Raw genomic sequence first — 22,191 nt, forward strand, 5'->3', positions numbered from 1 at the left:
GAAACTCCACAATTTCATTAACCTTCAACTTTTGTTTCAACATATTTTTCTTTCAATATTTTGAAATAGAGCTGATAAATCAAAACTTCTCTTGTATAGCATGATATATATTGAATTTTATGCATTGTGAGATATCTGTCATTTCTTAAAGTAAGTACAAATTTTACAAAAATTCTACTGTACTATATTCTAAGGGAGAATAAAAGAAAAATGATTTCCTTTTAAAAATCGCATTTTAACATTCTGGGAGTGGGCAAACAGAGCAAAAGGCAATTCTCCCTTTGGCAGTCCACTTGCCAAAGATTAACAAGTATGGTCCATCTTCTAGAAAGACCCAAAAGTTACAATCCTATCACTAAATCTTATTTATAATATTTTATTTGAACATAGTAGTACAGAGAGAGAGAACCATTAATCTTAGTGTGAGAGAACCATTAATCTTAGTGAGTTTTCTTCTGCTGCTCTTAATCATATAAAAATGCTATAGGTACATACTGAAATATTTACAGATAAAATTATATGATGCCTGAGATTTGCTTCAAAAGTAATATAGGGGAATTGAGGGACTATATAACTAAGATTGACCATGAGTTGATAACTGCTGAAGCTAGGTCATGGGAATATTTGAGTTCACTATGCTACTTTGTCGTTCTTTTTCTGATTGAAATTTTCAATAATAAAAATTATGTACTGGTGCGGCTCCCGAGAGCTCATAGCACAGGAGCAGAGCAAGCACCGCCGAGGCCCCGGGCCCCAGGCGGCAGCAGCGGCGGCCGGGATGGCAGGGCAGGAGCTGGTGGCCTGAACACTCTCTGCAGTCCCTCTCCTGGGTCTTCATGGGCCTCAACTGCCCCAGCCTCCAACTTTTCCGCCCTCTCCCTTCCCTCCCGCAAAACTCCAGCAACAAAGAAAAGTAGTCCGAGAGGGAGTGGTGACACGTGTCGTCGCCCCTCCTCGCCCATGAAGGCCAGGACTTACTGAAAAATTAGAAAGGAGAGAACGCAGATAGCAGAAGCAAGAAGAACTACAATCCTGCAGCCTGTGGAACAAAAACCACATTCACAGAAAGACAGACAAGATGAAAAGGGAGAGGGCTATGTACCAGATGAAGGAACAAGATAAACCCCCAGAAAAACAAATGAATGAAGTGGAGATAGGCAACCTTCCAGAAAAAGAATTCAGAATAATGATAGTGAAGATGATCCAGGACCTTGGAAAAAAAATGGAGGCAAAGATCAAGAAGACGCAAGAAATGTTTAACAAACACCTAGAAGAATTAAAGAACAAACAAATAGAGATGAACAATACAATAACTGAAATGAAAACAGAAGGAATCAATAGCAGAATAACTGAGGCAGAAGAACGGATAAGTGACCTGGAAGACAGAATGGTGGAATTCACTGCTGTGGAATGGAATAAAGAAAAAAGAATGAAAAGAAATAAAGACAGCCTAAGAGACCTCTGAGACAACATTAAACGCAACAACATTCGCATTATAGGGGTCCCAGAAGGAAAAGAGAGAGAGAAAGGACCAGAGAAAATATTTGAAAAGATTATAGTCGAAAACTTCCCTAACATGGGAAGGGAAATAGCCACCCAGTCCAGGAAGCGCAGCAATTCCCGTACAGGATAAACCCAAGGAGAAACACGCCAAGACACATAGTAATCAAATTGGCAAAAATTATTGAAAGCAGCAAGGGAAAAACGACAACATACAAGGGAATTCCCATAAGGTTAACAGCTGATTTCTCAGCAGAAACTCTACAAGTCAGAAGGGAGTGGCATGATATACTTAAAGTGATGAAAGGGAAGAAACTACAACCAAGATTACTCTACCTGGCAAGTATCTCATTCAGATTCGATAGAGAAATCAAAAGCTTTACAGACAAGCAAAAGCTAAGAGAATTCAGCACCACCAAACCAGCTCTACAACAAATGCTAAAGGAACTTCTCTAAGTGGGAAACACAAGAGAAGAAAAGGACCTACAAAAACAAACCCAAAACAATTAAGAAAATGGTCATAAGAACATACATATCGATAATTACCTTAAACCTGAATGTATTAAATGCTTCAATCAAAAGACACAGGCTTGCTGAATGGATACAAAAACAAGACCCATATATATGCTGTCTACAAGAGACCCACTTCAGACCTAGGGACACATACAGACTGAAAGTGAGGGGATGGAAAAAGATATTCCATGCAAGGGGAAATCAAAAGAAAGCTGGAGTAGCAATACTCATATCAGATAAAATAGACTTTAAAATAAAGAATGTTACAAGAGACAAGGAAGGACACTACAAAATGATCAAGGGATCAATCCAAGAAGAAGATATAACAATTATAAATGTATATGCACCCAACATAGGAGCACCTCAATACATAAGGCAACTGCTAACAGCTATAAAAGAGGAACTCGACAGTAACGCAGTAATAGTGGGAGACTTTAACACCTTACTTACAGCAATGGACAGATCATCCAAAATGAAAATAATTAAGGAAACCGAAGCTTTAAATGACACAATAGACCAGAGAGATTTAATAGATATTTATAGGACATACCATCCAAAAACAGCTGATTACACTTTCTTTTCACATGAGCACGGAACATTCTCCAGGATAGATCACATCTTGGATCACGAATCAAGCCTCAGTAAAGAAAATTGAAGTCGTATCAGGCATCTTCTCTGACCACAACGCTATGGGATTAGAAATGAATTACAAGGGAAAAAAACGTAAAAAACACATGGAGGCTAAACAATACGTCACTAAATAACCAAGAGGTCACTGAAGAAATCAAAGAGGAAATCAAACAATACCTAGAGACAAGTGACAATGAAAACATGAAAATCCAAAACCTATGGTATGCAGCAAAAGCAGTTTTAAGAGGGAAATTTATAGCTATACAAGCCTACCTCAAGAAACAAGAAAAATCTCAAATAAACAATCTAACCTTACACCTAAAGGAACTAGAGAAAGAAGAACAAACAAAACCCAAAGTTAGCAGAAGGAAAGAAATCATAAAGATCAGAGCAGAAATAAATGAAATAGAAACAAAGAAAACAATAGCAAAGATCAATAAAACTAAAAGCTGGTTCTTTGAAAAGATAAACAAAATTGATAAACCATTAGTGAGACTCATCAAGAAAAAGAGGAGAGTACTCAAATCAATAAAATTAGAAATGAAAAAGGAGAAGTTACAACAGACACCGCAGAAATACAAAGCATCCTAAGAGACTACTACAAGCAACTCTATGCCAATAAAATGGACAACCTGGAAGAAATGGACAAATTCTTAGAAAGGTATAACCTCCCAAGACTGAACCAGGAAGAAACAGAAAATATGAACAGACTAATCACAAGGAATGAAATTGAAACTGTTATTAAAAATCTTCCAACAAACCAAACCAGCATATATATGGACCACATGGCTTCACAGGTGAATTCTATCAAACATTAGAGAAGAGCTAACACCCACCCTTCTCAAACTCTTCCAAAAAATTGCAGAGGAAGGAACACTCCCAAAATCATTCTGTGAGGCCACCATCACCCTGATACCAAAACCAGATACTACAAAAAAAAGAAAATTACAAACCAATATCACTGATGAATATAGAGGCAAAACTCCTCAACAACATACTAGCAAACAGAATCCAACAACACAATAAAAGGATCATACATTATGACCAAGTGGGATTTATCCCAGGGATGCAAGGATTCCTCAATATATGCAAATCAATCAATGTGATACACCATATTAACAAATTGAAGAAGAAAAATGATCATCTCAGTAGATGCAGAAAAAGCTTTTGACAAAATTCAATACCCATTTATGACAAAAATTCTCCAGAAAGTGGGCATAGAGGGAACCTACCTCAACATAATAAAGGTGATATACGACAAACCCACAGCAAACATCATTCTCAATGGTGAAAAACTGAAAGCATTTCCTCTAAGATCAGGAAGGAGATAAGGAAGTCCACTCTCGCCACTATTATTCAACATAGTTTTGGAAGTCCTAGCCATGGCAATCAGAGAAGAAAAAGAAATAAAAGAAATACAAATTGGAAAAGAAGAAGTAAAACTGTCACTGTTTTCAGGTGACATGATACTATACATAGAGAATCCTAAAAATGCCACCAGAAAACTACTAGAGCTAATCGATGGATTTGGTAAAGTTGCAGGATACAAAATTAATGCACAGAAATCTCTTGCATTCCTATACACTAATGATGAAAAATCTGAAAGAGAAATTAAGGAAACACTCCCATTTACCACTGCAACAAAAAGAATAAAATACCTAGGAATAAACCTACCTAGGGAGACAAAAGAGCTGTATGCAGAAAACTCTAAGACGCTGATGAAAGAAATTAAAGATGATACCAACAGATGGAGAGATATATCATGTTCTTGGATTGGAAGAATCAACGTTGTGAAAATGACTATACTACCCAAAGCAATCTACAGATTCAATGCAATCCCTATCAAATTACCAATGGCACTTTTTACCATTGGTAGAACTAGAACAAAAAATCTTAAAATTTGTATGGAGACACAAAAGACCCCGAATAGCCAAAGCAGTCTTGAGGGAAAAAAGCGTAACAGGAGGAATCAGACTCCCTGACTTCAGACTATACTACAGAGCTACAGTAATCAAGACAATATGGTACTGGAACAAACACAGAAACATAGATCAATGGAACAAGATAGAAAGCCCAGAAATAAACCCATGCACCTTTGGTCAACTAATCTACAACAAAGGAGGCAAGGATATACAATGAGGAAAAGATAGTCTCTTCAATAAGTGGTGCTGGGAAAACTGGACAGCTACATGTAAAAGAATGAAATTAGAACACTCCCTAACACCATACACAAAAATAAACTCAAAATGGATTAGAGACCTAAATGTAAGACCGGACACTATAAAACTCTTAGAGGAAAACTTAGGAAGAACACTCTTTGACATAAATCACAGAAAGATCTTTTTTGATTCACCTCCTAGAGTAATGGAAATAAAAATAAACAAATGGGACCTAATGAAACTTCGAAGCTTTTGCACAGCAAAGGAAACCATAAACAAGACCAAAAGACAACCCTCAGAATGGGAGAAAATATTTGCAAACGAATCAATGGACAAAGGATTAATCTCCAAAATATATAAGCAGCTCATGCAGCTCAATATTAAAGAAACAAACAACCCAATCCAAAAATGGGCAGAAGACCTAAATAGACATTTCTCCAAAGAAGACATACAGATGGCCAAGAAGCACATGAAAATCTGTTCAACATCACTAATTATTAGAGAAATGCAAATCAAAACTACAATGAGGTATCACCTCACACCAGTTAGAATGGGCATCATCAGGAAGTCTACAAACAACAAATGTGGAGAGGGTGTGGAGAAAAGGGAACCATCTTGCACTGTTGGTGGAAATGTAAATTGATACAGCCACTATGGAGAACAGTATGGAGGTTCCTTAAAAAACTAAAAATAGAACTACCATATGACCCAGCAATCCCACTACTGGGCATATACCCAGAGAAAACCATAATTCAAAAAGACACATGCACCCCAATGTGCATTGCAGCACTATTTACAATAGCCAGGACATGGAAGCAAGCTAAATGCCCATTGACAGATGAATGGATAAAGAAGATGTGGTACATATATACAATGGAATATTACTCAGCCATAAAAAGGAACGAAATTGGGTCATTTGTTGAGACATGGATGGATCTAGAGACTGTCATACAGAGTGAAGTAAGTCAGAAAGAGAAAAACAAATATCGTATATTAACATGTATGTGGAACCTAGAAAAATGGTACCGATGAACTGGTTTGCAGGACAGAAGTTGAGACACAGATGTAGAGAACAAACGTATGGATACCAAGGGGGGAAAGCCGCGGGGAGGTGCGGATGGTGGTGTGCTGAATTGGGCGATTGGGATTGACATGTATACACTGATGTGTATAAAACTGATGACTAATAAGAACCTGCTGTATAAAAAAAATAAAATAAAACTCAAAGTTAACAAAAAAAATATGTACTTACAAAATAGTCACCTGGTCACAGGCAAGAAGAAAAGTATTAGGTACAAAGGAATAGTGTCCAGACAGTGAAGCAGGTGGTAACAATCTTGGAGGAAAAGTAGAATGATTGAGAGTGGAACGGGCAGTAGAAGGAAAGGGAGAAGATGGGTGTCCCTGAGGAATAGGGTAATGAGAGTAAAGTGTGGAAGGAACAGAGTGGAGAAGGAAGAAATGTAGTTTAGAAAGTCAGTCAGACATGAATCTCTCATCCTATTTTTGCCCATATTACAGCAGCACTTCTCTATCTTTTTGTGTACTGCACTAGAGTAAAATTCTGTATTTAAAAAAATTAATGCAATGACTTCATTTCTCCCCCTTACAATCCTTATTCCTTCCTCAAAATCTCCCAGAACTGAGAGAGACATAGTTGGCAATTTTCTCCCCTTATTGCTAAATGCACTGTAGATAACAAAAGTTTGGCAGTTTCTCTATTTCTCTAGGGCTAGTGTGGCCCATGGACCAGTGTTAGTCCACAAAAATCTTTGACAACAGGATTATAGAAACTGAGAATAGATATTTAAAAGAAACAGCTCTTCCTTAGAGTTAAATACCAATTAATAAATTAATAAAGAAGGGAATTCTTTTTTATAATCGCCATTAGGCAGATGCCAGAGTAATTATTATTACATCAGTGGATCCTAAAATTGGTGAGCAAAAGTACGATGCAAAACAGAATATTTCCATAGTCTCAAAGCGTCTCACCTCAAGATACTTGTTAATTAGAGTGAAGTAAGTCAGAAAGAGAAAGACAAATACCGTATGCTAACACATATATATGGAATTTAAGAAAAAAAAAATGTCATGAAGAACCTAGGCGTAAGACAGGAATAAAGACACAGACCTACTGGAGAACGGACTTGAGGATATGGGGAGGGGGAAGGGTGAGCTGTGACAGGGCGAGAGAGAGGCATGGACATATATACACTAACAAACGTAAAGTAGATAGCTAGTGGGAAGCAGCCGCATAGCACACGGAGATCAGCTCGGTGCTTTGTGACCGCCTGGAGGGGTGGGATAGGGAGGGTGGGAGGGAGGGAGACGCAAGAGGGCAGAGATATGGGAACATATGTATATGTATAACTGATTCACTTTGTTATAAAGCAGAAACTAACACACCATTGTAAAGCAATTATACCTCAATAAAGATGTTAAAAAAAAAGATACTTGTTAATTACAAAGGGAAGAACAATAACTTTACAGTGGAGAAATATGCCAGACACCACTTTAATCAGGCACCCAAAGTTAACATTGCCAGTTATAAGGTATATCAACGTGTACCCCCTGAAATGATGCACGGGGAAAGTGAGTGAAGACTACGGTATTCTTGCCAGAATGCATAACCTCAGTTTAACTGTGAGAAACATCAGATAAATTGAGAGACATTCTACGAAATAACTGGCCTGGACTCATCAAAAATATCACAATCATGAAAGACAGAAAATCATGAAAGACAAAGGACTGAGTGTCACAGATTAAAGGAGACTAAAGAGTAATGATAATTAGATGCAATGTGGGATCCTGGATTGAATTCTGGAATAGGAAAAGGACATTGGTGAGAAACTGGCAAAATTTAAAATGAAGTCTGCAGATAAGCTAATACTATTGTATCGATGTTAATTTCCTGGTTGACATCCAGGAAAGCTATATGAAGGATAGCCAGAACACTCTGTACTATTTTTGCAAATTTATGGAAAGTCTAAAATTATTTCAAAATTTAAAATTTGGTTGCTTTAGGGACTTCCCTGGTGGCGCAGTGGTTAGGAGTCCGCCTGCCAATGCAGGGAACACGGGTTCAAGCCCTGGTCCGGGAAGATCCCACATGCTGCGGAGCAACTAAGCCCATGTGCCACAACTGCTGAGCCTGCACTCTAGAGCCCACATGCCACAACTTCTGAGGCCCACATGCCCAGAGCCCGTGCTCTGCAACAAAGAGAAACCACCGTAATGAGAGGCCCCCCCAAAGAGTGTCCCCCGCTCACCGCAACTAGAGAAAGCTCGCGCACAACAACAAAGAACCAACGCAGCCATAAATAAATACATACATACATTTGGTTGCTTTAAAATTATTTCCCCATAACAGATTGATGCATAAAAGGCTATTCCTTTATTACAAATAGTTTGAGAACCACCACTCTAGAATACTGGGTAAGAAGTGGATGACTGAGTTTTGAAAGGTCATAAAATTAGGCTAAAGTTTGATGCATCCAAAAACATTTGTTTTTTGTCTCTTCACCAAGCATTAAAATTGCTACATTTCAGAATGGGAGAAAATATTTGCAGGTGAAGCAACTGACAAAGGATTAATCTGCAAAATATACAAGCAGCTCATGCAGCTCAATATCAAAATAACAAACAATCCAATTCAAAACTGGGCAGAAGACCTAAATAGACATTTCTCCAAAGAAGACATACAGATTGCCAACAAACACATGAAAGGATGCTCAACATCACTAATCATTAGAGAAAAGCAAATCAAAACTACAATGAAGTATCACCTCACACAGGTCAGAATGGCCATCATCAAAAAATCTACAAACAATAAATGCTGGAGAGGGTGTGGAGAAAAGGAACCCTCTTGCACTGTTGGTGGGAATGTAAACTGATACAGCCACTATGGAGAACAGTATGGAGGTTCCTTAAAAAACTAAAAATAGAACTACCATATGACCCAGCAATCCCACTACTGGGCATATACCTTGAGAAAACCATAATTCAAAAAGAGTCATGTACCACAATATTCACTGCAGCTCTCTTTATAATAGCCAGGACATGGAAGCAACCTAAGTGTCCATCAACAGATGAATGGATAAAGAAGATGTGGCACATATATACAATGGAATATTACTCAGCCATAAAAAGAAACGAAATTGAGTTATTTGTAGTGAGGTGGATAGATCTAGAGTCTGTCATACAGAGTGAAGTATGTCAGAAAGAGAAAAACAAATACTGTAAGCTAACACATATATATGGAATCTAAAAAAAAAAAAAGTGGTTCTGATGAACGTAGGGGCAGGATAGCAATAAAGATGCAGTCGTAGAGAATGGACTTGAGGACACAGGGAGGGGGAAGGGTAAGCTGGGACAAAGTGAGAGAGTAGCACTGACATATATACACCACCAAATGTAAAATAGATAGCTAATGGGAAGCAGCTGCATAGCACAGGGAGCTCAGCTCGGTGCTCTGTGACCACCTAGAGGGGTGGGATAGGGAGGGTGGGAGGGAGACACAAGAGGGAGGGGATATATGTACATATAGCCGATTCATTTTGTTATACAGCAGAAACTAATACAACATTGTAAATCAATTATACTCCAATAAAGATATTAAAAAAATGAGACTCTGCACATTAAAAAAAATTGTTTTATTTCAAGATGAAATATGACAACTGTGAAAAATATGGAACAATATTATTCCATCATTACAAACTAACAACCCACCAAAGAGATTTTACATTTCTTAAATAATACATTTGAATATTGCCATGAAAGAAACTTGATGAAATTTTGAGGATGTAGTCTAAAAATCATTTTCTTCTAAATGAGCTCTAATATTTTGTATAGTTATTACCTTATCTTGTGAGTGAAGAAGATAAAGGACATCAGCATAATTAAATCCTTCATTTTCTTGTAATTCATTCTGTAACTGATCATTCCTTAGGACAATGCATGCCAAGGAAAATGCCACTTCAACCTAAAAATGTGATTTTCAAAAATTATTTTTCACTCATGGTTTATCAAATGACATATTTCATTATACAAATATTTATATAGGATATACCAATTCAAAGATACCATAAAATCCATTAATTCCATCTCTCTGACTAGTATTTAGAGAGTGGCATTTACAACTTCTGGAGAAATGTCCCTTATAATTTTTAACAGCTGAGAAAATATCCTTCTGTGTGCTGCACAATCACAAAGCTTCATTTGAGGGCATAGCGGGAGGCAACAAGGGCCTGCAGGACTTGTGAAGAAGTTTCTCTTAAGTGCATAGTTGCATTCCTTCTACATCTAAAAAAAGGTTTTTTTAATTTCCTAGCATGAATTATAAAGCTGTTCTGAACTGCTTGTTAGCTACTGACCATTGAATTAATTGAAGCAAAACACTGGCAGGTAGACCTGAGGAAGTTTTCCTCTTCTAGCTCTGGAGTCATTTAAGGAGGTTGCTAATGAACCTTGTTTATTATTGGGCTCAGTAGACAAATTTTTAAAGCACTACACCATGCATTTCTATGAAAAGTGTGAATTTGAAAAGCATGATTATTATTGCAAAATTACTATAGAATCTTACTTGAGGAAAAGTATTAAAATATATTTATGTTTTGTTTTAACAAGTTTAAGAACTCAGTGAAAATGTATACTGAAATACAGATAGATGCAGTTGAAGTAAACTGGCCATGAAAATGCACATTTTAAAATAAAAATGTATTTTTGTGTGGCATTTTCCTTCATCTTGTGAAATTTATTTGTACTTTAAAAGTCGTTGCAGTTTTTATGTATAATTCAAGCCAAAAAATTGCTAGCATATGCCTCTTCTTTTTGTTTCCCCAATCAACTCCTGTAATGAAATAATCTCTTTCACAGCAAGAAAAGCCAGATAACTTATGACATCTTTTCTGATAATAAACACATTCCTTAAAAGAAACAACGCTATGTTTACTTATATATTTTACTCCTATATTATTTTTATTTTCTCATTTCCAGCAAAACACATACCAAATTTTGAAGAGAAAATATATTTCTTGTCCTTATAATTTCTGTCTGGCCAAGTATAGACGTCCTGAATTTCTAAAACCTTGGTAAAGGATTTGAATAGATGTGAATGTCGTTTTATTAAAGGCATTTTACTAGAAGTAAATGGAAGAGTGAATGACTCCTCAACAACTCATACTAATACCTAGCAGTGTCCACCCTTGAGATAACTATTGCTGCCAGACAACACAGACTGCTTTGTAGACGGCAGGGCTGTATTGATGGTGTGGTACTGACAGGATTCACTTATATTTGAGAAATTTTGCTACATAAATCACACATCCTCATTATCCCCACCCAGTTTTAGCAACCATTATCTGAGGAAGTAGGGAAGAAATTCTATGGATAATCAAATATCTGAGGAATAAAACTTCTTTGATGAGTAAAGACATGAGACTTTCTTATTATATTTGAAGAAACCATATTTTAATAAAATTTAGTGGTATCTTTGCTACTATCTTTGTAGCAACTTTTTTGTTTAAACTTCTAAGATTTTGTTTAAAAGGTTAAATATTTTTATTATACTTGTGAGCTTGCCTAAAGATACAAATTATTCTTAAAAAGTCATTTATGTTAATTTTTACTATATCACACAAAAAAATCTTATATATACCTTAATGTTAGGAGAAGGGTGATTTCTCAGTAGTTGGATAAGTACTGGAAAGGCCTTTTCTTCTACAAGAAACTGTTGACTAATGGGATTGCTTGTATGGGCGACACCTGTAAGAATCCACAACTCCATGAGATAATATTTTTTCCATCTTGAAAATGGTAAAGTCAAACATAGCTCCACATATTTGGTTGATAATGTGTCCTAGCGTAATATGGTTGGTAAATTACAAAAAGAAATGCTATATTGACACTATTTTTCCTTAATTAATTTTTTAAAAGGCAAAGTGGATAAACATGGAAAATTTACTGTTAGAAGTGTAGATGGTTTTCTAACAGTCACAGAACAAAGAAATTAGAAGTGCTGGACTATCAGGGAATAATAATGTAATAGCTATCATTTATTAAAAAATTATTATGTACAAGGTACTTTAGCTTATACTTGCTACTGTTTTCCATAAAAAGTTTTTTGTTTTGTTTTGTTTTGTTTTTTGCAGTACGCGGGCCTCTCACTGCTGTGGCCTCTCCCGTTGCAGAGCACAGGCCCTGGACGCACAGGCTCAGCGGCCATGGCTCATGGGCCCAGCCACTCCGCGGCATGTGGGATCCTCCCAGACCGGGGCACGAACCCATGTCCCCTGCATCGGCAGGCAGACTCTCAACCACTGCACCACCAGGGAAGCCCATAAAAAGTTTTTTTTTATAAAAATAACTCGAGTAATCACCTGGTTAAATTTCTGGATTCCTTAAATACACATACTAAAAAGATAATCACTCTTCCTTTTACACATACTACTTTAAATTGCAGGTCTAATCTCAATGAAGAAACTCAGATCATCTCTTTCTAGTGGACATGCACAAACAATTTAAATTTTGTTCTTTTGCCAATAAATGTCACAACACATATGCAGTGGGTTTACATACTTAAATATAAATACAAGATTGGGCTCCTTTATGAACAATAAAGAGAAACCACCTACTTATTATGACCTGGGGAAGTTTGAAGGGACTAAGGGAAATATTATAGAAGGAGCAAAGAATACTTTGGTTTCCTTGTCCCCTACTCCCCCCACACTGGCCACCAGGGGATGTACACAAACACTAATTACATGAATAATCTTCATTCAACCGACAGGTATTGAATGCCTGGTACACCAGGCACTGAGGTAGGAGGTAGGGCTAAAAGAAGGACTTAGAATCTCTACCCTCAAGGAGTTTATATTTTATAGGGTGAGCAACTATTTAAATATATGATTTCAATACCATGCAATAAGTGCTTTGACAGAGGTTAGAAAACTACACTTGAAGCACAGAAGAGGTATTGCTCACTTCAGAGTAGGTGGAAAAGGAGTAGGTAGGGAGATTTCAAGGGGTGAAGATGCTGGAGGTTGGTTTCAAAAAAATTACTATTTTTAATAATGATGATTACAATGATGATGGTGGTGTTATAAGATGAACACCCTCAAAGCTCTGACTGAATCTTCACTTGTTAATAATGGAATGGAACTCAAAAATTAAGTTGGGAAAAGAATCACTACAAGCAGTAGGCTGAACAATTCTCAGAGCTCACACTTGTCTAGGGATGGTTTGTGTTCCTACTGGCCGGAGTGTAGATACCTCATAATACACGGGACTATACAAAGAGATGGAGTCCTCTGAAAGGAATCATCCCAAAAGCACAGAGTTAAGTTAGTTCCAACGTAAAGGCTGCTCTAGACTTGTCCTAGGAAAGGTTAAAAGCTAGGTGCAAAAGGTTCTGATCCCAAGTAAAATAACTACATGCCAGAATAAAGCCTAAAGGAAAGGAAAGGAAAGTAAAGGAAAACAATAAGATCCAGCATATATCAAGTTAAAACTCACAATGCCCAGCAGTCAATCAAAATTTCTTCTGCATGATTTTAAAATATGAAATACCTAAGGTAAAACTGGCAAAAAAATGTGCAAGAGTTGTACATTGGCAACTATAAAACATTGCTGGGAGATATTAAAGAAGGCCCAATTAATGGAGAAATATACCGTGTTTATGGATTACAAAACGTGGTATTAATGGGATGCATGTTCTCCCCAAATTTACTTATAGATTCCATGCAATTCCCATCAAAATAACAGAAGGATCTTTTTTAGAAATTGGCAGGTTAATCTATTAAATTATATGGCAATACAAGGGAACTGAAACAGACAAAACAGCTTTGAAAAACAGCAAGGTCGAAGGACTTAATGCTATCTGCTTTCAAGATTTACAGTAAGCCTACAGTAATTAAGACAGTGAGTATAACATAAAGATGGACAAATAGTTAAATAGAACTGAATAAAAAGTCAAGAAATAGACCCACAAATATCTAGTCAATTGATTTTTGACAAAAGTGCCTAGCTAATTCAATGGAGGAAAAGATAATCTTTTCAATAAATGATGCTGAAGCAGTTGGGCAGCCATATGTGAGAAAATGAATCTCAGCCAACTCAAAATGTATCATGCATCAAAATATAGAGGAAAACAGAAAAACTTTATGATCTTGGGTTTAGCAGAGAGTTCTTAAAGAGGACACAAAACCTACAAACTGAATAATTTTTAAATCAATGAATTGGACTTCATCAAAATTTAAAACTTCACCTCTTCAAAAGACTCTGTTACAAAAATGGAAAAATACCACAGACTCGAAGAAAATTTATGCAAAACATACATCTAACAACAACAAGAAAAGAGCTGTATCTAGAATTTATAAAGAAGGCTTACAACTCAAGACAACACAATGTATAAAATGGGCAAAATATTTGAACAGATACTTTAGCAAAGAAGATATACAGGGCTTCCGGGAAGATGGCGGAAGAATAAGACGGGGAGATCACCTTCCTCCCCACAGATACACCAGAAATACATCTACACGTGGAACAGCTCCTACAGAACACCTACTGAATGCTGGCAGAAGACCTCAGACCTCCCAAAAGGCAAGAAACCCCCCACGTACCTGGGTAGGGCAAAAGAAAAAAGAATAAACAGAGACAAAAAGATAGGGACGGGGCTTCCACCAGTGGGAGGGAGCTGTGAAGGAGAAAAGGTTTCCACACACTAGGAAGCCCCTTCGCGGGCGGAGACTGCGGGTGGCAGAGGGGGAAACCTTCGGAGCCGCGGAGGAGAGCACAGCAACAGGAGTGCAGGGGGCAAAGCAGAGAGATTACCGCACAGAGAGTCAGGGCCGACCGGCACTCACCAGCCCGAGAGGCTTGTCTGCTCACCCGCTGGGCCGGGCGGGGCTGCAAGCTCAGGCTCGGGCTTCGGTCGGAGCGCACGGAGAGTACTGGGGTTGACGGCATGAACACAGCGCCACGGCTAACCGGGAGGGAGTCCGGGGAAAAGTCTGGACCTGCCGAAGAGGCAAGAGACTTTTTCTTCACTCTTTGTTTCCTTGTGCGCGAGGAGAGGGGATTAAGAGCGCTGCTTAAAGGAGCTCCAGAGATGGGCGCAAGCCGCGGCTAAAAGCGCAGACCCCAGAGACGGGCGGGAGACGCTAAGGCTGCTGCTGCCGCCACCTAGAAGCCTATGTGTGAGCACAGGTCACTATCCACACCCCATTTCCGGAGAGCCTGTGCAGCCCACCACCGCCAGGGTCCCGGGATCCAGGGACAACTCCCCCGGGGGGAACGCACGGTGCGCCTCAGGCTGGTGCAACGCTGGCCTCTGCCGCTGCAGGCCCGCCCCCCACTCCGTGCCCCTCCCCCCCCAGCCTGAGTGAGCCAGAGCCCCCGAATCAGCTGCTCCTTTAACCCCATCCTGTCTGAGTGAAGAACAGACGCCCTCCCGTGACCTACACGCAGAGGCAGGGCCAAATCCAAAGCTGAGCCCCTTGGAGCTGTGAGAACAAAGAAGAGAAAGGGAAATCTCTCCCAGCAGCCTCAGAAACAGCGGATTAAAGCTCCACAATCAATTTGATGTACCCTGCATCTGTGGAATACATGAATAGACAACGAATCATCCCAAATTAAGGAGGTGGACTTTGAGAGCAAGATTTATTATTTTTTCCCCTTTTCCTCTTTTTGTGAGTGTTTATGTGTATGCTTCTGTGTGAGATTTTGTCTGTATAGCTTTGCTTCCACCATTTGTCCAAGGGTTCTATCTGTCCGTTTTTTTTTCTTAATAATTACTTTTTATTTTAATAACTTTATTTTATTTTACTTTATCTTCGTTCTTTCTTTCCTTTCTTCCCTCCTTTAGACAACAAATCATCACAAATTGAGGAGGTGGACTTTGAGACCAAGATTTATGATATTTTCCCCTTTTCCTCTTTTTGTGAGTGTGTATGTGTATGATTCTATGTGAGATTTTGTCTGTATAGCTTTGCTTCCACAATTTGTCCTAGGGCTCGATATCCATCCGTTGTTTTTTTTTTTTCTTTCTCTTAATTATTTTCTTATTTTAATAACTTTATTATATTTTATCTTAATTTATTTTATTTTACTTTATCTTCTTTCTTTTTTCCTTCCTTCCCTCCTTACTTCCTTCCTTCCTCCCTCCCTCCCTCCTTCCCTCCCTCCTTTCTTTCTTTCTTTCTTTATACTTCTACTAATTCTTTCTTTCTATTTTTTCTCCCTTTTATTCTGAGACGTGTGGATGAAAGGCTCTTTGTGCTGCAGCCAGGAGTCAGTGCTGTGCCTCTGAGGTGGGAGAGCCAACTTTAGGACACTGGTCCACAAGAGACCTCCCAGCTCCACATAATATCAAATGGTGGAGATCTCCATCTCAACACCAGCACCCAGCTTCACTCAACGACCAGCAAGCTACAGTGCTGGACATCCTATGCCAAACAACTAGCAAGACAGGAACACAACCCAACCCATTAGTAGCGAGGCTGCCTAAAATCATAATAAGTCCACAGACACCTCAAAACACACCACCAGATATGGACCTGCCCACCAGAAAGACAAGATCCAGCCTCATCCACCAGAGCACAGGCACTAGTCCCCTTCACCAGGAAGCCTACACAACCCACTGAACCAACCTTAGCCACTGGGGACAGCCACCAAAAACAACGGGAACTACGAACCTGCAGCCTGCAAAAAGGAGACCCCAAGCACAGTAAGATAAGCAAAATGAGAAGACAGAAAAACACACAGCAGATGAAGGAGCAAGAAAAAAACCCACCAGACCTAACAAATGAAGAGGAAATAGGCAATCTACCAGAAAAAGAATTCAGAATAATGATAGTAAAAATGATCCAAAATCTTGGAAATAGAGTAGACAAAATGCAAGAAACACTCAACAAGGACCTAGAAGAACTAAAGATGAAACAAACAATGATGAACAACGCAATAAATGAAATGAAAAATACTCTAGATGGGATCAATAGCAGAGCAACTGAGGCAGAAGAACGGATAAGTGACCTGGAAGATAAAATAGTGGAAACAACTACTGCAGAGCAGAATAAAGAAAAAAGAATGAAAAGAACTGAGGACAGTCTCAGAGACCTCTGGGACAACATTAAACGCGCCAACATTCGAATTATAGGGGTTCCAGAAGAAGAAGAGAAAAAGAAAGGGACTGAGAAAATAGTTGAAGAGATTATAGTTGAAAACTTCCCTAACATGGGAAAGGAAATAGGTAATCAAGTCCAGGAAGCACAGAGTGTCCCATACAGGATAAATCCAAGGAGAAATATGCCAAGACACATATTAATCAAACTGTCAAAAATTAAATACAAAGAAAACATATTAAAAGCAGCAAGGGAAAAACAACAAATAACACACAAGGGAATCCCCATAAGGTTAATAGCTGATCTTTCAGCAGAAACTCTGCAAGCCAGAAGGGAGTGGCAGGACATATTGAAAGTGATGAAGGAGAAAAACCTGCAACCAAGATTACTCTACCCAGCAAGGATCTCATTCAGATTTGATGGAGAAATTAAAACCTTTACAGACAAGCAAAAGCTGAGAGAGTTCAGCACTACCAAACCAGCTCTACAGAAACTGCTAAAGGAACTTCTCTAGGCAAGAAACACAAGAGAAGGAAAAAACCTACAATAACGAACCCAAAACAATTAAGAAAATGGGAATAGGAACATACATATCGATAATTACCTTAAATGTAAATGGACTAAATGCTCCCACCAAAAGACACAGATTGGCTGAATGGATACCAAAACAAGACCCATATATTTGCTGTCTACAAGAGACCCACTTCAGACCTAGAGACACATACAGACTGAAAGTAAGGAATGGAAAAAGGTATTTCATGCAAGTGGAAACCAAAAGAAAGCTGGAGTAGCAATTCTCATATCAGACAAAATAGACTTTAAAATAAAGACTATTAGAAGAGACAAAGAAGGACACTACATAATGATCAAGGGATCGATCCAAGAAGAAGATAAAACAATTGTAAATATTTATGAACCCAACATAGGAGCACCTCAATACATAAGGCAAATAGTAACAGCCATAAAAGGGGAAATCGACAGTAACACATTTATAGGGGACTTTAACACCCCACTTCACCAATGGACAGATCATCCAAAATGAAAATAAATAAGGAAACACAAGCTTTACATGATACATTAAACAAGATGGACTTAATTGATATTTATAGGACATTCCATCCAAAAACAACAGAATACACATTTTTCTCTAGTGTTCATGGAACATTCTCCAGGATAGATCATATCTTGGGTCACAAATCAAGCCTTGGTAAATTTAAGAAAATCGAAATTGTATCAAGTATCTTTTCCGACCACAATGCTATGAGACTAGATATCAATTACAGGAAAAGATCTGTAAAAAAATACAAACACGTGGAGGCTAAACAATGCACTACTTAATAACGAAGTGATCACTGAAGAAATCAAAGAGGAAATTAAAAAATACCTAGAAACAAATGACAATGGAGACACGACAACCCAAAATCTATGGGATGCAGCAAAAGCAGTTCTAAGAGGGAAGTTTATAGCAATACAATCCTACCTTAAGAAACAGGAAACATCTCGAATAAACAACCTAACCTTGCACCTAAAGCAATTAGAGAAAGAAGAACAAAGAAAACCCAAAGTTAGCAGAAGGAAAGAAATCATAAAAATCAGATCAGAAATAAATGAAAAAGAAATGAAGGAAATGATAGCAAAGATCAATAAAACTAAAAGCTGGTTCTTTGAGAAGATAAACAAAATTGATAAACCATTAGCCAGCCTCATCAAGAAAAAGAGGGAGAGGACTCAAATCAATAAAAATAGACATGAAAAAGGAGAAGTTACAACAGACACTGCAGAAATACAAAGCATCCTAAGAGACTACTACAAGCAACTCCATGCCAATAAAAAGGACAACCTGGAAGAAATGGACAAATTCTTAGAAATGCACAACCTGCCAAGACTGAATCAGGAAGAAATAGAAAATATGAACAGACCAATCACAAGCACTGAAATTCAAACTGTGATTAAAAATCTTCCAACAAACAAAAGCCCAGGACCAGATAGCTTCACAGGAGAATTCTATCAAACATTTAGAGAAGAGCTAACACCTATCCTTCTCAAACTCTTCCAAAATATAGCAGAGGGAGGAACACTCCCAAACTCATTCTACGAGGCCACCATCACCCTGACACCAAAACCAGACAAGGATGTCACAAAGAAAGAAAACTACAGGCCAATATCACTGATGAACATAGATGCAAAAATCCTCAACAAAATACTAGCAAACAGAATCCAACAGCACATTAAGCGGATCATACACCATGATCAAGTGGGGTTTGTTCCAGGAATGCAAGGATTCTTCAATATATGCAAGTCAATCAACGTGATACACCATATTAACAAACTGAAGGAGAAAAACCATATGAATATCGCAATAGATGCAGAGAAAGCTTTCAACAAAATTCAACACCCATTTACGATAAAAACCCTCCAGAAAGTAGGCATAGAGGGAACTTTCCTCAACATAATAAAGGCCATATAAGACAAACCCACAGCCAACATCATCCTCAATGGTGAAAAACTGAAAGCATTTCCACTAAGATCAGAAACAAGACAAGGTTGCCCACTCTCACCACTCTTATTCAACATAGTTTTAGAAGTTTTAGCCACAGCAATCAGAGAAGAAAAGGAAATGAAAGGAATCCAAATCGGAAAGGAAGAAGTAAAGCTGTCACTGTTTGCAGATGACATGATACTATACATAGAGAATCCTAAAGATGCTACCAGAAAACTGCTAGAGCTAATCAATGAATTTGGTAAAGTAGCAGGCTACAAAATTAATGCACAGAAATCTCTGGCATTCCTATACACTAATGATGAAAAATCTGAAAGTGAAATCAAGAAAACACTCCCATTTACCATTGCAACAAAAAGAATAAAATATCTAGGAATAAACCTACCTCAGGAGACGAAAGACCTGTATGCAGAAAACTATAAGACACTGATGAAAGAAATTAAAGATGATACAAATAGCTGGAGAGATATGCCATGTTCTTGGATTGGAAGAATCAACATTGTGAAAATGACTCTACTACCCAAAGCAATCTACAGATTCAATTCAATCCCTATCAAACTACGACAGGCATTTTTCACAGAACTAGAACAAAAAATTTCACAATTTGTAGGGAAACACAAAAGACCCCGAATAGCCAAAGCAATCTTGAGAATGAAAAACGGAGCTGGAGGAATCATGCTCCCTGACTTCAGACTATACTACAAAGCTACAGTAATCAAGACAGTATGGTACTGGCACAAAAACAGAAAGATAGATCAATGGAACAGGATAGAAAGCCCAGAGATAAACCCACGCACATATGGTCACCTTATCTTTGATAAAGGAGGCAGGAATGTACAGTGCAGAAAGGACAGCCTCTTCAATAAGTGGTGCTGGGAAAACTGGACAGGTACATGTAAAAGTATGAGATTAGATCACTCCCTAACACCATACACAAAAATAAGCTCAAAATGGATTAAAGACCTAAATGTAAGGCCAGAAACTATCAAACTCTTAGAGGAAAACATAGGCAGGACACTCTATGACATAAATCACAGCAAGATCCTTTTTGACCCACCTCCTGGAGAAATGGAAATAAAAACAAAAATAAACAAATGGGACCTAATGAAACTTCAAAGCTTTTGCACAGCAAAGGAAACCATAAACAAGACCAAAAGACAACCCTTAGAATGGGAGAAAATATTTGCAAATGAAGCAACTGACAAAGGATTAATCTCCAAAATTTATAAGCAGCTCATGCAGCTTAATAACAAAAAACAAACAACCCAATCCAAAAATGGGCAGAAGACCTAAATAGACATTTCTCCAAAGAAGATATACAGACTGCCGACAAACACATGAAAGAATGCTCAACATCACTAATCATTAGAGAAATACAAATCAAAACTACAATGAGATATCCCATACCAGTCAGAATGGCCATCATCAAAAAATCTAGAAACAATAAATGCTGGAGAGGGTGTGGAGAAAAGGAACCCTCTAGCACTGTTGGTGGGAATGTAAATTGATACAGCCACTGTGGAGAACACTATGGAGGTTCCTTAAAAAACTACAAATAGAACTACCATATGACCCAGCAATCCCACTACTGGGCATATACCCTGAGAAAACCATAATTCAAAAAGAGTCATGTACCAAAATGTTCATTGCAACTCTATTTACATTAGCCCGGAGATGGAAACAACCTAAGTGTCCATCATCGGATGAATGGATAAAGAAGATATGGCACATATATACAATGGAATATTACTCAGCCATAAAAAGAAATGAAATTGAGCTATTTGTAATGAGGTGGATAGACCTAGAGTCTGTCATACAGAGTGAAGTAAGTCAGAAAGAGGGAGACAAATACCGTATGCTAACACATATATATGGAATTTAAGGGAAAAAAAATGTCATGAAAAACCAAGGGGTAAGACAGGAATAAAGACACAGACCTACTAGAGAATGGACTTTAGGATATGGGGAGGGGGAAGGGTAAGCTGTGACAAAGCGAGAGAGAGGCATGCACATATATATACTACCAAACGTAAGGTAGATAGCTAGTGGGAAGCAGCCGCATAGCACACGGAGATCAGCTCGGTGCTTTGTGATCGCCTGGAGGGGTGGGATAGGGAGGGTGGGAGGGAGGGAGACGCAAGAGGGAAGAGATATGGGAACATATGTATATATATAACTGATTCATTCTGTTGTAAAGCAGAAACTAACACACCATTGTAAAGCAATTATACTCCAATAGAGATGTTAAAAAAATACAAAAAATAAAATAAAATTAGAAGTTTTGTTAGAAACATTGAAAAAAAATGAAGATATACAAATGACAAATAAACACATGAAACGATGCTCTACATCATTAGTCATTAGGAAAATGTTAATTAAAACCACAATAAGATTTACTACATATCCACTACAATAATAAAATTACCATACTAAATGTTGATGAGGATGTGAAGCTACTGGAACTCACACACAGCTAGTAGAAGTGCAAAGTGGTAACACTACTTTGAAAATCAATCTGGCAGTTTCTTTAAAAGTAAAACATACACCTACCATATGACCCAGCAATCCTACTTCTAGATATTTACCCACGAGAAATGAAAATGTGTCTATACCAAAACTTGAACACAAATGTTCGTAACAGTTTTATTTACAATATAGCAAGAAACAGGAAACAATCCAAATGTCCTTCAATGGGTGCATGGGTAAACAAATCATAATATATCCATAAGCATTAGGGTTTTCCAAAGAAAGAACCAACGGGATGTATATGTAT

General features: G+C 38.0%; 1 protein-coding gene across 1 annotated transcript in view; it reads right to left on the minus strand.

The window, feature by feature from the left end:
• Positions 1–22,191, minus strand: part of ANKAR (ankyrin and armadillo repeat containing) — an 88,331-nt gene that overhangs the window by 9,993 nt on the left and 56,147 nt on the right. Inside the window, exons 17-18 of the mRNA XM_067741227.1 lie at positions 11,458–11,564; positions 9,661–9,783 (exon numbers count right to left, since the gene is read on the minus strand). Of these exons, the coding sequence (XP_067597328.1) occupies positions 9,661–9,783; positions 11,458–11,564 (230 nt within the window). The remainder of the gene's footprint in view (positions 1–9,660; positions 9,784–11,457; positions 11,565–22,191) is intronic.

This window comes from Pseudorca crassidens, chromosome 6 (genome assembly GCF_039906515.1).
Source record: "Pseudorca crassidens isolate mPseCra1 chromosome 6, mPseCra1.hap1, whole genome shotgun sequence".
In the NCBI taxonomy this organism is placed as follows: Eukaryota; Metazoa; Chordata; class Mammalia; order Artiodactyla; family Delphinidae; genus Pseudorca; species Pseudorca crassidens.